General features: G+C 39.6%; 1 protein-coding gene and 1 non-coding gene across 2 annotated transcripts; one reads left to right on the plus strand and one right to left on the minus strand.

The window, feature by feature from the left end:
- The first annotated feature begins 7,112 nt into the window (after positions 1–7,112).
- Positions 7,113–7,218, plus strand: LOC120111814. The gene has a single exon (XR_005513208.1). It is a non-coding gene; the product is annotated as a small nucleolar RNA R71 (small nucleolar RNA).
- Positions 7,219–14,898: 7,680 nt separating this feature from the next.
- Positions 14,899–15,952, minus strand: LOC103698911 (binding partner of ACD11 1-like). Its single transcript, XM_039129660.1, has 2 exons — positions 15,778–15,952; positions 14,899–15,249 (listed from the first exon to the last, which is right to left on the minus strand). Exons 1-2 carry the CDS (start codon positions 15,865–15,867, stop codon positions 14,989–14,991), a joined length of 351 nt encoding a protein of 116 aa, XP_038985588.1. The 5' UTR covers positions 15,868–15,952; the 3' UTR covers positions 14,899–14,988.
- Between the last annotated feature and the right edge of the window lie 633 nt (positions 15,953–16,585).

Raw genomic sequence — 16,585 nt, forward strand, 5'->3', positions numbered from 1 at the left:
GAGCTCTCGGCCAAGAAATATGCCAAGGCATAACCAGTTTGGTACACACCTCTTCTTGCCTATGTGATTGAAGCACTGGATGATTTGAAGTCTGCTTACTTCCATTATTCGAGCTGCAAGGCAGCTCGACCTCAGAAGTGGGGGACAAATGATAGGAAAAAAATGGATCGTCTAGCCCACAACTAAAAGGCCGCCCAGTTTTGGCCCAATAAACGTCAATGCCAACCAGTCGAATCTACACTTCGGCCCCGAGTCAGCTCGACTTCGAGACTCCGCCGAAGGCTCCACCAACTTCAGACATTCGCCGACTCCCCCGACCAAGTTTGGGGTGCTTCTAGTATTTGCCGACCTGCCCCAATTAAGCTTGGGGCGCCTACCTCAGCAGTACGCCCCGACTTTCGAGCTTGGAGCGCTCCATCGAGCATGCCTCGGAATCCGGAAAGCCGAGCTACTCACAACACCCGTCAAGCCGACCTCGTCAAACGCATGATGCGACCTTTTAACGAGCTCGGCCTCGCCAACGACCGCACCCATGTGCGCACCTACGTTCATCTGCGTGGCCGTACTTTGCAACACTACCATGTGACGTCTCCATATCCGGCCTTCAACAATCAGACGGCACCTTGACCACTCCAGCCATACCCTGCTGTGACTATCAACACCCTACCGCTCTCAAGAATGTATAGTACTACACGACACCAGCCAATCTAAGCTGCGCGCCATCCGGCTCAGAGCCACACCCTCTCATGATAAGGGCTGACATTGCCTCTGCCACCTGGGCCACTCCACCGAGACTATAAATAGCTCGGTCAGGTAACTTGTAAAGGACTTTTGGGCTGGACCAAATCTACTCCACTCTAACTTGATCATCAAAGGGCTCTCACCGAAAATACTGGTGAAACTTTGTGCAGGTCCGCGGCCATCGCACAGGAGGTGGCTCCCGTCTTCTCCTTCCAATCACCGGCGGCTCCCTCGACTCCACCGGCATGGTCTCCCTCGGGCCAAATTTGAACCACAACAATCATAACTCCGGGATTAGTTGGATTGACTTGCTTCTAAACTACTGGATTGTCGGTCATCTTTGTTTTCGGACTCTTAGTCATCTATGCCTTCAAATGATGATACTTTCAGCCTTCAGCTAGTACAGACCAGTTTTCAATCCTTGATCCACTACCAGAAAACACGCATATAGTGACGAAATTTTTCATCACTATACCATGTTTCCGGTCACTAATACGGAATGGAATGGAACTCGAGAAGGATGCGTGAAGCCATGTCTGTTCGGTTAAGCAGGAGAGAGTGCAGGAGGAATGGAACTCGAGAGTCTAGATCGAAGCTCGATGCGCTGGGATGGCTTGGAGTAGATAGATATATATAGAGAGAGAGGAGGGATGAGGGACCCGGTTTATGCGATGGTTAGACCGTTGAAGTAGTCAGGAAGGGTGGTCGTGATTTGCTTTGTATTGTGACGGAATCAGCACCTTAAGAACACATAGGATTATGACGGAATCGTTTAAATAATTATGCTAAAACTTTCATGCATGATTAACTATCAGATCTGAAACTTAAGAACTCTATTCTAATTAATCTGCGAATATCCATCGAATGGATTCTGGAGATATCTCCGTGAGGAGCCCCAAAAGAGGGTAAAACCTCGGTGTTGCCCAAGGTGACAAGCCAAGAGGGAGGGGGGTGAATTGGTTTCTTTTAATTTTTACTATATTACTTATGTCAATTGATGAGTTAATGGAATTTAACAAAGCACAATACAAACACACAAGAAGTATAGTGGTTCGGTGCTCTCCTAAGCACCTACGTCCACTCTCCAAGCGACCCCTTGGAAATTCACTATAATCCCGCGGATTACAGTTGGATTGTTTTCCGGGCTCACAATCCAAAAATCTTTACACTTTGGTTTTCCGGGTTCACCAAAAACCTATGTTGGTTTTACGGGCTCACCAACAAACCTATGTTGGTTTTTCGGGCTCACCAACGAACCTTTACAATTGGTTTTACGGGTTCACCAATCAACCTACACCGTTGGTTTTGCGGGCTTACCAACAAACCTTTACAAGGTGATTAATAAAAGAAGTAAGAAGATTTAAGCTCCTAGATGAGTAAATATAACAATATAATCTACAAAGAAGAGTTTAGAGAATAGTTATCGCTTGATGAGACTTCTCTCTTCTTTGTCAAGGATGCTTCACTCTTCAAGGGTGGATGGAGCTCTTAATGACTCTTGGAATCTGCTCAACCACTTTCTTTTTACTCTTGAATGAAGCACTTGGATGAAGAAGATTAGGGCACTTGTCTTTCTTGTGTACTCTTTGATATTTTGCAAAAGGATGTTTTCTCTGATGAATAGTGCCACTTTAAATAGTTTCCTTCATCCATTGGACAAGCCCCAATGGTTAGAATTCAAAAACTAGCCGTTACTCACTGTTGGAAGGACAAAAAGTACTTCTGCAGAACTAGCCATTATGCTTCTGCCCGTGCTTAGGTCGACTCAACTTTTACTGGGGTCGACCCAACTTTCACTTGGATCGACTCAACCATTCCTTGGGTCGACCCTCTCAGAACCACAGAACCTTGCAATTCAGCCTTCCTTCACTTGGGTCGACTCAACATCTTTTTGGGTCGACTCAAGGTTCAGTTGGGTCGACTCAACTTCCACTTGGGTCGACCCTCTCAGGGTTTCCAGAGAACCTATTTTGAATGTCATTGCCTTTGGGTCAACCCTCTCAGTGTTTGGGTCGACTCAAGGTTGGGTCGACTCAACTTCCTCTTGGGTCGACCCTCTCAGTGTTTCCAGAGAACTACTTTCTTGAGGCTTGAGAGGCTTGAGGTTTGGGTCGACTCATGCTTTCCTTGGGTTGACCCAACTACTGTTCATCCGTGCCATTTTTGCAGAAGTGTGCCAGATGCTTTCTTGATGTGCCGGGGTCGACCCAATCAACCTTGGGGTCGACTCAATCCACACTTTGCTGCAACTCAAGGTTAGATTCATCCATATAAACAATGAAATGTAACTTTATCTTATTATACGAATATACTGAGAGTAACAGACTTATAAATGAAGTATCGAATTAATTTGTAACATACTCTTGATTATTGTATTAATCATCAAAATACCACTATCATCCTCACTCGGGAAATCAGACCTAGATCTTGACACCATAATAAATGATTAATGCTAGATTAATACCTTTTATGATGGATGACAGTTGTGGATCTGATCCTTGACTTTGTAGCCACGCACACGAATAGCCTCTACGAGAAGTACACGCGAAGTTTCTGAAGAGATCCAATCCTGCAGAAGTGCTAGCTTGCGCAGAATTTCTTGAGGCTGAAATTTGATCTTCCCAACGCTATCAACTTTTGAACCGCCTTCTTGGAAGAACTTGGAGGAAAGGTTTGGAGGGATTGAAGAGGACTTAGATCTGATCTAAAGACTCTTATTAGGGACCCCTAACACTAACGGCGTGATGGATTTAGAGGAGGAAGAAGTCGGCTAGATTGAATGCAGAATTTTTCCATACATAAACTAGGGTTCCTCTCTTTTCTTTTCCCTTTTTTCTTCTTCTTTTTCTCTCTTTTTCCTTAAATTCGACCACCAGCTGATGGAGGTCCTTTTAATGTTGCTATCCCCTCTAACTTCATGCCAACCATCCCATGGCACCATTAAATAAATTAAATTAATTTTTAATCATATTAAAAATCAATTTATGGCGCCATGCATGGATATGTGACAAGTGGATTTCAAGATCCAAACAGTTTCAGATCAAACTCATTTAATTTAATTAAATCCTAACAATTAGAATGATCCAATTACCATAGGTTGAACCTAATCCAATTAGGTCATCCCTAATTAAGCACAAATTTAATCTAATTTAATTTGGTCAACCTAAGTCCTCTTGATTCAGATCTAATCCAATCAGGTCAAAAATCCTGATTGAGCCCAGAATTGAATCTAATTTAATTTGGCTCATCCTTAGTCTAATTACTCAATCCAATTGAGTTCATTAGCAATCTAATTACTAATTAATCCCTCGATAATTACTTTAATTATTTTATAAGATAATTTGCCAATCAAATTGACCAAATTATCCCTGAATGATTCTTAATCATTCATCAGCCTTCTTGATCAATCAGAAATCTTCTATGCATGTGACCTCATAGGTTCGAACCTAAGCCGGTAGTATAGAAACGACTTCCTACACTAATCGATGTGACCATCTAGCAATAGTACCCGACGTTCGGATAGGCCGAATATATGCGAAGTAAATATTCTGGAATCCTGAACTATAGTTACTGTATAATTCAATCCCTTTGACTCCTAATGCCAGGATGACTTAGAGCTCACTGTCAACCCTATAATTAGTACATCCATTATGTGATTAACTTTAGATATCCCGTGACTCCTCACTGGGATTATCCTGGCCAAGATTTTGCTAAGTTAATCACAAGACATTATCTCCTGTTTTCAGGAGGGATCAATTCCATCTCGACTTTCAACTGACTAGTCCAAAAGGCATCCTCCTATATGCAAATGTCCCAAATGGGCAAGTAAAAGTGGTTTTCTCTTGATCGTCCGGGTAAATAGGTACTTGATTATATCCAGAATAACCATCTAAGAAGCAGTAGAAACCTTGACCAGCCAACCGTTCCAAAATTTGATCTATAAAAGGTAGAGGGAAATGGTCTTTTCTAGTCATCGAATTAAGTTTTCTATAGTCAATACACACGCGCTAACCCGTAGTTGTGCGTGTTTGTATCAATTCTCCTTCCGTATTTTCAACCACAGTGATACCTGATTTCTTGGGTACCACTTGTATCGGACTCACCCACTTACTATCAGAAATTGGATAAATGATTCCGGCATCTAATAACTTCACCACTTCTTTCTTGACTACCTCCTTCATGTTAGGATTGAGTCTTCTTTGCATTTCTCGGGTGGGCTTTGCATCATCTTCGAGATGAATTCGATGCATACAAATAGAGGGGTCAACCCCTTTCAAATCGGCTACAGACCATCCTATGGCATGTTTATTCTCTTCTAGCACCCTTAAAAGTTTACCCTCCTGCTCAGTAGATAAGTTGGCCGCGATGATTACAGGGAGGGTATCTTCTGGTCCTAGAAAGGCATACTTAAGAGTTGTCGGAAGTGGCTTTAACTCAAGTTTAGGTGGAGAATCAATGGAAGGACAAAGTGGTGTGCTAGCAATGGGGGGAAGGGGTTCAGGTCGGATCTTCCAAGGAAGGGAACTCATAGGAGATTGATTGTCGAGTAAGATGTTAACTTCTTCTACGTCCTTGTCTATATCAAAGTTGTCAATGTCAAAATGGGCCAAACATGCCTCTAAGGGGTCATTTGCTAAGATATAGGGAAGAGCGTTCTCTACAAGATCATCCATTTCATCAATTAGGCAACACTCGTCTTCCTTCACATGTTGGTCAGCAGCATAAAACACATTCAACTTAATTTTCATGTTCCCAAATGATATATCCATTACCCCAGTTCTACAGTTGATACATGCATTGGCTGTAGCTAAAAAGGGACGACCAAGAATCACAGAGATTTGTTTTTTAAGGTTGGGCACATGTTCCATGTCAAGGACGATAAAATCTACTGAAAAATAGAATTTGTCTACCTTGACAAGAACATCTTCAATCATCCCCCTTGGCATCTTCACCGATCGATCAGCCAATTGTAAAGATACCGAGGTAGGTTTCAATTCACCCAACCCAAATTTTTCATAGACTGAATAGGGTAGAAGATTCACACTTGCCCCTAGATCTAAGAGTGCTCGGTCGATGGAGTTATTTCCTATGACACAGGAAATAATGGGAGCACCAGGATCTTTGAACTTTGGAGGGGTGTTGTGTTGGAGAATATGGAACTTACCTGCTCAATTAGGAGGACCTTTTTAGGCACATGTATTCTAGATTTCCGCTTTTGGGTGCAAAGGTCTTTGAGAAATTTGGCATAGGAGGAAACTTGTTTGATGGCATCAAGGAGTGAGAGGTTGATTTTAACTTGTTTGAAGACCTCCATCATCTCTTCTAATGAAGTTCCCTTCTTGCCAAAGGGAGAGGGTGCATTAAGTGCTTCAGGGAATGGAGCCTTTGGAATGTGGGTTGTGGCAGATGGTGGACTAGCTGAAGAAGGTTTTGGGTTTTCATGTGATACATTCCTCTCCTCTTCTTCACCTTCCTTATTGTTACCCTCCCCAACCTTATTATCTATTATACGTCCACTCCTTAGGGTAGTCAAAGCATTGGCTTGCTCATGATTTAGTCGAGTTTCTTGAGCCACGTATTGTCCCCTAGGATTACTCATTGGTTGACTTGGAAGCTTACCTTCCTCTCGCTTGTTTAATGCATTGGCTAGTTGACCCATTTGGGATTCTAGCTTAGCAATTGATTGCGTGTGAGAGTGCAATAGTTGTGTGTTTGCCTCCAAACCTTAAAGGGCAGTCAACACCTTCTCCTCAAAGGCTGTATTTCTTTGGGTTGGAGGAGGAGGGTGTTGAAAATGATTTGAGGGACGGTAGAGATGAAAATTCTGAGGGTTTTGAAAATTTTGGGAGTAGGGTTGGGTAATATTCGAAGCTTGCTGCCTCCAAGAAAAATTTGGATGATTCCGCCATCCCGAATTATATGTATTGGAAAATGGATCATTACCCGGTCTGGGTTGTGTTTGAGCAGCATTGATGTGTTCTTGCACGAGTTCGGGAAATTGGGGTGCTGAGGGGCACTCATGAATAGGATGCGATGGGCTAGAACAGATAGCACATACTTGTGCTTAGGAAGAGCTAACGACATGTCCTCCTATCATTAGTTAGTCAATCTTATGGGACAATGCATCTACCTTGCTAGACAGGTCCATAGAACGACTTATTTCACAAATGGCCCCTTTTCTTTGAAAATTCGGGGGTGCTTGACGAGAACATGAAGCATGGTGGAGGGAGTTTTTATTAAGATTTTCAAATAGTTGCCATGCTTCATGCTCATTTCGAAGCATGAAAGTCCCCCCGCATGCAGCATCGATCATCTGACGGTTTCGTTCAGTCAAACTGTCATAAAAATATTGCACTAGCTGCCACTTAGGTATTTGATAATGAGGGCATTTACGGATTAGGTCCCGAAATCTCTCCCAAGTTTCATGAAATTCTTCTCCCTCGGTTTGGGAGAAGCTTGTAATGGCACGTCTAAACTGGTTCGTTCTTCCTATAGGAAAGTATTTTTTAAGGAATTCTTGTTGCATTTGATCCCAAGAACGAATCGAGTTAGCTTTTAAAGAATTCAGCCATTGTTTGGCTCTATCTTTAAGGGAGAAGGAAAATAATCTAAGTTTCAGAGCATCATCAGTGAAGTTCTGAATCTTGACAGTGGTGCAAATCTCAAGAAATTCATCTAAGTGTTTATATGGGTCTTTGTTGGTGAGCCCATAAAAAGATGGGAGCATTTGGATCACACTAGACTTTATTTCATATTGTACCGCTGCTACTTCAGGTAATCGAATGCAAGATGGAGAAGTGTAAATGGTGGGAGTAAAGTACTCCCTCAGGAGTTTGGGTTGTTCTTCAGCCATCTCAGGAGGTGGGGATGATTCTATTGTTCTGATCTTAGCTCGAATATTTCTAAGGGTCCGTTCTATTTCAGGATCAAAAGGTAATAGGTCACGTACTCTAGAACGACTTCCTTGCATACACTAGTACTTGATCAGTCAAGCATGCAATAAAAGATAAACACATCAATCCTTGTATTTGTCCTAAAATCACTAGACAGCTCCCAACTGGTTTGAAGAGGGCACCTAAGCCTCCAATCCGGTCTAATGAACCGAGTTGACCAGGTAAGCTCCCATGTAAGTGGAGGGGTCACGATGCGTTCGCAAAGGTCCCACTTAAAACCCACTTGCCTCGAACAGATGAATTGTCTCCCTTATAGGGACTAAGCTTGCCTAGACATCAACTAAGCCACAGAGCGAAATTGGTGCAACTTTTGGTGATCTTCGTCCTATTGAGCTCGAATGTCCCTAGGAGCCAACGTCTAATTGATTTTAATTAAAGTGACACTATGTGAGATTGAGTTCACCTAAGTTGGGCAAGAGTCCGGTGATGAAATCCGGCTCTTATCTTGTTGGGGTGATTGCCCTTACTATGTGCGGATTAATTTGTGTATGTGTATCAAGCATGCATTCACACTTTTGCTGAAATTAAAATCAAACAATCACCACAAAATTTCAAGCTAATAATTAATTTAAATAAGAAAGGTTTAGAGGTTACCAAAGGGAATTTCCCCAGCAATTTAAATTTTTTTAAGCAAACCTCTAAAGCATTCCTTTTTGATAGCCCAGATCTCCTCTTTGATTCCTGATCAAATAAGACCAAAAGAAAAATAATAATAAAAAAAATTAGTAGAAGAGAAAAAGGAGATAAAAAAATTACAATAATAGAAAAAAAATTTTATTTTATTTTAGATATATATATATATATATTTTTGAAATTTTTTTTTAATTAATTAAATTTTTTTTAATGATAGAAAAAATAACTATGCTAGCAATCCCCGGCAACGGCGCAAAAAAATTGATCGGTTATTTTAATTTCAAAAATAAACCATGCAATAGCACGTATCCTGTAGGATAGTGATTATGGGTGTCGGTCCACAGGGATTGAAGAATAAGTAATTTTTCTTTTTTTAAAAAAATAAATCAAGAAGAAGAATTTGCTAACTTGATTTAACTAAATTAAACTATGAGTGCGAATTTGAATTTATCAGAATAAATGGATCTAGGGTTTGGAGTCCACCACATAGCATTGCATCAGGGTTTGTATTCTTTATTTTTTTATCTTTTGGAGAGGCATGCAATATTGGCTACAAGCCTTTTAAAATAAAAGCATAAAGAGTATTAAGAAAATCCATCTTCGGTATAGCAAGAAGTGTCTACCTAATTATGCTAATCTAGGGTGCAGTACACCTCATCTTTCTAAGCATGGATCATCTTAGACTACTTTAGCAAACATGAATAATAAATAGCATGCTCAAAGTTTAAACATCATAAAAGAATTTTTCATTGATAATAAGAATTTAAACCAAGCTCCAAAATAATAAAGAAAATAAGAAAATAATGCCCTATAACATTGCTAGGGCTTCATCCAGCCCTAGACTAGACGTTTAGCCGAGCATGGCTTCCGGACGACCTCCCATCTTCAAATGAAAGCCTTCACCTCCCATCATTCCCAAAATGTCACAAACTATTCTCTTTCCCCCCCCTCCTTTCTCTCTTTTTTTATTTCTTTCTCTTCCGAACAGAGGCTCCTCCTCTGTTCTTCAAACCGTGGCCTCCCCTCCCCCATTCTTCAAACCGAGCTCTCCGCCCCCCTCATCGATGGCCACCCTCCTCCTTTTATAGCTGTCCGGAGTGCTCGTTCGGGAAGGAAGAAGAGATCACGGCCGGCTGATTCCGAGGCGTGATGCCGGAAGGCAGATCGCGGACGAAGAGGATGAAGGGCCGCGGGATCAGCGGAATGGAGCTGGGGGGGATCTGGTCGCCGGCTGCACCGCAGGATGAGAGGAGATCTGGGAGATAGCTGGGTGCACGGAAGGCGGCCTGGTTCATCGCGTGATACGCTGGGAGCATGCGTAGCTTGTCTCGGACGCCCGGAACGGCAGCTGTGTGGAGGCGGGGATGCAAGCGGATGAAGAGGCGGAGGATCTGGTCGCCGGCTGCACCGCGTGGAGGATTGGAGCGTCGGCTGTGACGCGTGGCTGGAACGGGCAGGGGGGCGCTATGTGAGGCGGGATCACGGGAAGGATAGGAGGAAGGAGATAAACAGTGAAACAATTTTAATATTTTTTTTTAATTATTATATTATTTCTCACTGTTCATATGAACAGTGTTTTTACGGGACACTATTCATATGAACAGTGAATAAGTGATTCTCTCCGGAATTATTTTTATTTATTTTATTATATTCATTATTTCCCTTTTTTTTGTTTTAAATTTATAAATTTTATATGAAGGCAGGTAAGGAATTGGTTGGGAATTGACTTTGGGTTTGAGGTGGGTCATGATGGTTGACTTGTCCTTGAGCCCATTGTCATTTAAATTTAATTCTTGCTAAGCTGCTTCAGATCGAACTTGACCAGACAAGACTAAAAACAGGACCGTGACCTAATAAAAAGGGTTAATCAAACCTCTGCCCTATACAAAATTAATTATAACTTTCGATCAAATCAGGACTAAAACCTATTTAATTATAACCTTAGCTTGACTACAATTCTATCAGGTTACCAAACCGGATCAACACAATCTCCTTCTTATATGTTTTTCTGTAATTTTTATGAAAGATTGCAAACAAGAGAGAGACAAGTTCAGAGTCTGATTTAAGAAAAGAATTATTTGCTTTTTACCATATTTTAAATTTATTTCAATGATCATTCAATTTCATGGTAAAATACGTATTTATCAGTTTAAGAACATTGATAAGTGCTATGGAAAGATAACTAAATTATAGATTATCAAGCACTTATCAGTAGGTTCTAAACCAGTTGCTTCACTAAGCAACTTCTAGTGATAATTTTGCCCTAGGTTCTTCGGCAGGCGTATGGCGCCTCCACCGAATACCCTAGTCAGGTCCAACCATTAAATGATAGGGTTAAGTCTAATCAACTAATAGACGACCAAGCCCGAGTGTGGCTCGGCTCACCTGACCGCCTATTGAAGGTACACTTAACTCATCATATATTGAATGACAATTCCAATACTTGATAAGTACCAAGCGTGTCGCGCCTCCAATAATTATCAAAACATTGGACCCATTATCACCCAACTTAATGGGAGGCTATGACCTAGTTATCCCCATAACCATTTCATTTTAAGGACCTAATAATTTTAGAGAATTTCATAATTAGGATAGATGAGAAGATCCGGTTAGTCTAATTTCTCCCACTGACTTCAACAAATCAGATTAGACTCAAACCGGTTAAGGAGGCACCTAAATCAGTCAAACTAATTTTCCTTATAGGCATGGGCTAACTCGAATCGTTAAGTGATCCAATCAAAATGTGATTGACCATGTCGGCCAGGTAAGTGAGATCGGTGGAAGGGATATGCCATTAACTCGACAAAGACGAATCAGTGCGAGTAGCTCCCAATTAAAAACCATCGGTCAAAACTACCAAACTTACCTTAGACACCGACTGGTTAATCAATTTTGATTTGATTACTCAAATGACTTGGGCTACACCTCTGAGCCTAAATCAAGTTCCATCTTGGTCTAATCAAAGACATAGACTTGATCCATCTACAACTATTGTAAATTGACCTAGAATTTTCTGGACCTAATCTAGTTACTACTTAATTAGATTTGATCAATTAATTCTATTTGTCCATGTATGATTCTAACCTTAGGTCTAACCCAATCCTAGTAACTTGATTCAAGCTAACCGATATGTCCAAAGAATTATGCAATGTCAATTAATTGAGTTACAATTCTATTTCATAACACTTAATTCTCAATTAAGTTTAGACCTATGAAAGTTTTGATCATTGCATATTTCTTTTTAATTACATATTATTTACAATCTTTCAGTTCTTAAAACATATTTTCAGATCTGAGCTTTTGTAATTAATCACATGTAATCAAATTTAATTCATGTTTAAGTCATTATATTTAATTTTCATGCATCACATATGCATAACAACATGAATTAATACAAACAACATACATCTTATGTATTTGTTTTTTCACTTTTATTTTCAGATCTGATTTGTTCATTAAAATCAGAGATCATATGAATCATAAATTTTATTTAGATTTAATCTATACAATATTATGATTTCAGATTTATTTATGTTACAAATCTTAACACAAACATGCATCATATGCATCCAAAATTTTAGATCTAGTTAATCATGCATAATCAGCAATTAAATCAATCATAAAAATACTTTAGATCTAATCTAAGCATGCTCATGATTTCAGATTTAATTATAAAAATTAAAATATAAAAGTTTAAACATGAACCTGGCTCTGATACCACTGAAAGTGAATCCTAGGTTCTTCAGCGTTTAGCATGCTGATTTTTTTTTTTTTTGAAAACTATGGCTGAACCTGATCGGGTTGCCTACGTACCCCTTCATAAGGGGGATCAAGCCATACGTAGTTCTTTTTAAGTTTTAAAATGCAGCGGAAAAAATGAATCAAACAATTTAATTCATGCATGCTTACAAGATCAAATCTAGAAATCAGCACATTAAGAACACATAGGATTATGCCGGAATCGTTTAAACAATTATGCTAAAACTTTCATGCATAATTAACTATCAGATCTGAAACTTAAGAACTCTATTCCAATTAATCTCCGAATATCCATCGAATGGATTTTGGAGATATCTCCATGAGGAGCCCCAAAAGAGGGTAAAACCTCGGGAAATCGGACCTAGATCTTGACACCATAATAAATGATTAATGCTAGATTAATACCTTTTATGATGGATGAAAGTTGTGGATCTGATCCTTGACTTTGCAGCCACGCACACGAATGGCCTCTACGAGAAGTACACGCGAAGTTTCTGAAGAGATCCAATCCTGCGGAAGTGCTAGCTTGCGCAGAATTTCTTGAGGCTGAAATTTGATCTTCCCAACGCTATCAACTTTTGAACCGCCTTCTTGGAAGAACTTGGAGGAAAGGTTTGGAGGGATTGAAGAGGACTTAGATCTGATCTAAAGACTCTTATCAAGGACCCCTAACACTAACGGCGTGATGGACTTAGAGGAGGAAGAAGTCGGCTAGATTGAATGCAGAATTTTTCCATACATGAACTAGGGTTCCTCTCTTTTCTTTTCCCTTTTTTCTTCTTCTTTTTCTCTCTTTTTCCTTGAATTCGACCACCAGCTGATGAAGGTCCTTTTAATGTTGCTATCCCCTCTAACTTCATGCCAACCATCCCATGGCACCATTAAATAAATTAAATTAATTTTTAATCATATTAAAAATCAATTTATGGCGCCATGCATGGATATGTGACAAGTGGATTTCAAGATCCAAACAGTTTCAAATCAAACCCATTTAATTTAATTAAATCCTAATAATTAGAATGATCCAATTACCATGGTTTGAACCTAATCCAATTAGGTCAATCCCTAATTAAGCACAAATTTAATCTAATTTAATTTGGTCAACCTAAGTCCTCTTGATTCAGACCTAATCCAATCAGGTCAAAAACCCTAATTGAGCCCTGAATTGAATTTAATTCAATTTGGCTCATCCTTAGTCTAATTACTCAATCCAATTGAGTTCATTAGCAATCTAATTACTAATTAATCCTTCGATAATTACTTTAATTATTTTATAAGATAATTTGCCAATCGAATTGACCAAATTATCCCTTAATGATTCTTAATCATTCATCAGCCTTCTTGATCAATCAGGAGTCTTCTATGCGTGTGACCTCATAGGTTCGAACCTAAGCCGGTAGTATAGAAACGACTTCCTACACTAATCGATGTGACCATCTAGCAATGGTACCCGACGTCCGGATAGGCCGAATATATGCAAAGTAAATATTCTGGAACCCTGAACTATAGTTACTGTATAATTCAATCCCTTTGACTCCTAATGCCAGGATGACTTAGAGCTCACTGTCAACCCTATAATTAGTACATCCATTATGTGATTAACTTTAGATATCCCGTGACTCCTCACTGGGATTACCCTGGCCAAGATTTTGCTAAGTTAATCACAAGACATTATCTCCTATTTCCAGGAGGGATCAATTCCATCTCGACTCACAACTGACTACGCAAGTACTTGACTGCACCCAGTGACCTTCCGTCACTGAATTAGAAATCCAGGTAGTCCGATACCAAAGTACAATGAGTTGCTTACTAGTCCAGGTTGCGGTCTCAGGTTAGAGGGCCAAACTTATATCCATATCCACTCGGAACATCTCTTGACAGTAGAGCGTTTCGGAATTGGTCACGTTCAGTGAAATGTACTCCTACACTTCACCTGTGTGGCATACCAGTGTCTCTACACTCTTTGGTTAAGAAGACAACCAACGTATATGTCACACAACGACCTAATCTCGATAATGCTGTCGTCCTTGTAACAACATATCATTTGGTCGTGAACTAGTTTAAGGATTCGAAGATAAATCCTCCTTTATCATTAACAAGTCCTAAGGACCTCATCATATAAGAATTCATTTGAAGATTTAAAATGATGAATAATGCCAAAAAATACTTTATTGTTTTGTCAATTCATTTACAAAATTCAATCAGCAATATGCTGACGATTGACATTTAGGATACAATTTCCAACAGAAGGTAACTTGGTCACTAATTTTGTCACAGAATTCGGTCACAAATTTGGTCACTGATCTGTCACAACCCTCAGTGACAAATTTAGTCGTCACAGACATGGTCACAAATTTTGTCACCAAATTTGTTATTAATTCCGTCACTGATCTAGTGACAAGATTATCGTCACTAATTTATCACAACTCACTGAGCAAAATCAATTTTTAGTAACCAAAATTCTGTCACTAAGTTTATGGCTACTCGTCACAATACTTGGTAAACAATTCAGTAACCAAATTTAGTCACTGATCACATTCCAATAATCTGGTACATTTGGTACATTGATTGGCTCATAATAATAATAATAATTTCATTAATAGCAAAGGCATTCAACATTACGCAAAAGTTTTTTTAACATGTCATTCAAAATAGGCACCAACATGTCTTAAATCCATCAAAATCAAAGTACGAAAAGTATGTCATAACAGAGATTTCATTCCTCCTAGGAATGCAAAGACCTATCATCCAAGGCAAAAGCAATTATAATGAAGCATGATCAACAGAACCAGAATCACCATTACCCCCCCCCGATCTGCATGCCTTGGTCCAAAGCCAATCTCTTCTCTCATCTTTTGAAAAACCTCCTCTTGCCATTTTTTCTTTTAGTGCTCAAAAATACCTAGAAGGTCTTCACGCGTGTACAGCTCTGGGGCTTGACTTGTAGAGGTAGAAGAGAATGATGATTGCCCAATAATTCCAGTGAGATCCTCCAAGGGACTAAAGCCATAGCTGAGGCGCCGGACATAAAATGGTGTCGTTCGTCAAAGGACCTGGCTCTCTTGAGGGCATCCTTGCTCAGGACAAAACCCTTGGCCAGCATGCTGCTCACCACATCCTCTGCCTTCCTCACTGCAGACTCAGTTGACGAGAGCTTCCCTTCCTTCTGCATCACCAGAAAAAAAAGAAGATGGGAAGACAAAAATAGTGAAACCTTTTGAATTAATATAAGTAGGTTGAAATTACAAAACTGGAACTGGAAAAACAAAACAAAACAAAAGAACCAACAATTACAAGCCTGATAATCTCACTAAATGGTTCCCAATCCGTAAGACAGTAATATATAAAAGGTTGTTATCTCTGACAAGTTCCTTCTTGTTGAAACATAACATGCGAGCAAGACCTATAATCCCAAAAATGAAAGACACAGAAAAAATTTTTGGTCCACTAGTTCAGAACTTTTGTTTTTGAAAATTATCACCACAACCTACTGGTACAATTATAAAGTAACACTCGAACGATGAAATGCTAATGAACGTGGCCCATGCGGCTTTGTTTTTTCATTCATTCTTTTTTCAAGGAGAAAACCACCACGTATCCAAAATTAAAAGCAAAAAGTCACAATATGGCTTTCATGTCATGCAGAAACCTGAGAGCATAATCTGCACAAATATCAAGGAGTCAGATTTACCGGTATCTCTTTGTAAGCTTCAGGAGGAAGCTGGTAATCCTCAACTGGCGTAATGCTGACACAAAGATCAGCTATAGTTGCTTCCTGCATCCATAAAGAACTGAAATGGTGCACCCAAAATCTTCCAGATTGTATATTAGAAAAACATGAAGGACATGAAGGTTATTTGTAAAATTTTTTTCCTGAGATTGGAACATGTTAGCGAGTAATTTGCATTATTAAAATTTAACTCACTGAGAGAAGCATTGCTGTATCTGCTCCCTATGACTCCTTGAAAGTGACATAAGCAATCTGAGACGTTTCAGATTCGCTGCCGAAGTGAAAACAACATGATTTTGATAATGATTTTCCACAAGAGAAATGCATAAGACATAATTAGAAGGACAATGACCTCCGCAATTCAATATATTGAATGTCCCCTGAGAAGAAAAAGAATTCCTTGATGTCCCTTTCTGATGCAGCTAGGAAAATGTTGCTAACTTTCACTGTTCTTACCTGCAATAGGAGACAAGGACAATATTTCATGAACGCTGCAGTTATCCACCACGCAATTGATTTATCTCACAACCAATTTGATTTATCTCACAACCAATTAACTTAGCACACATTGAAGTGCACATGCCATGAATGGTTGTGCCATAGGAATCCTATCAAAGGCAAATTATATGTGTCAGTGACACAAAAAGGTAAATTAAAAACTATTGAAAAGGAGCTTTCTTGGGGAAAATTATTAAAACAGTGACGGGAAGTCATAGGGAACTGATAGATATAATGTAAGATCAAATACAAATTTCAGTAAAAAAGGACA

The sequence above is a fragment of the Phoenix dactylifera genome, chromosome 8, assembly GCF_009389715.1.
Source record: "Phoenix dactylifera cultivar Barhee BC4 chromosome 8, palm_55x_up_171113_PBpolish2nd_filt_p, whole genome shotgun sequence".
NCBI classification, from domain to species: Eukaryota; Viridiplantae; Streptophyta; class Magnoliopsida; order Arecales; family Arecaceae; genus Phoenix; species Phoenix dactylifera.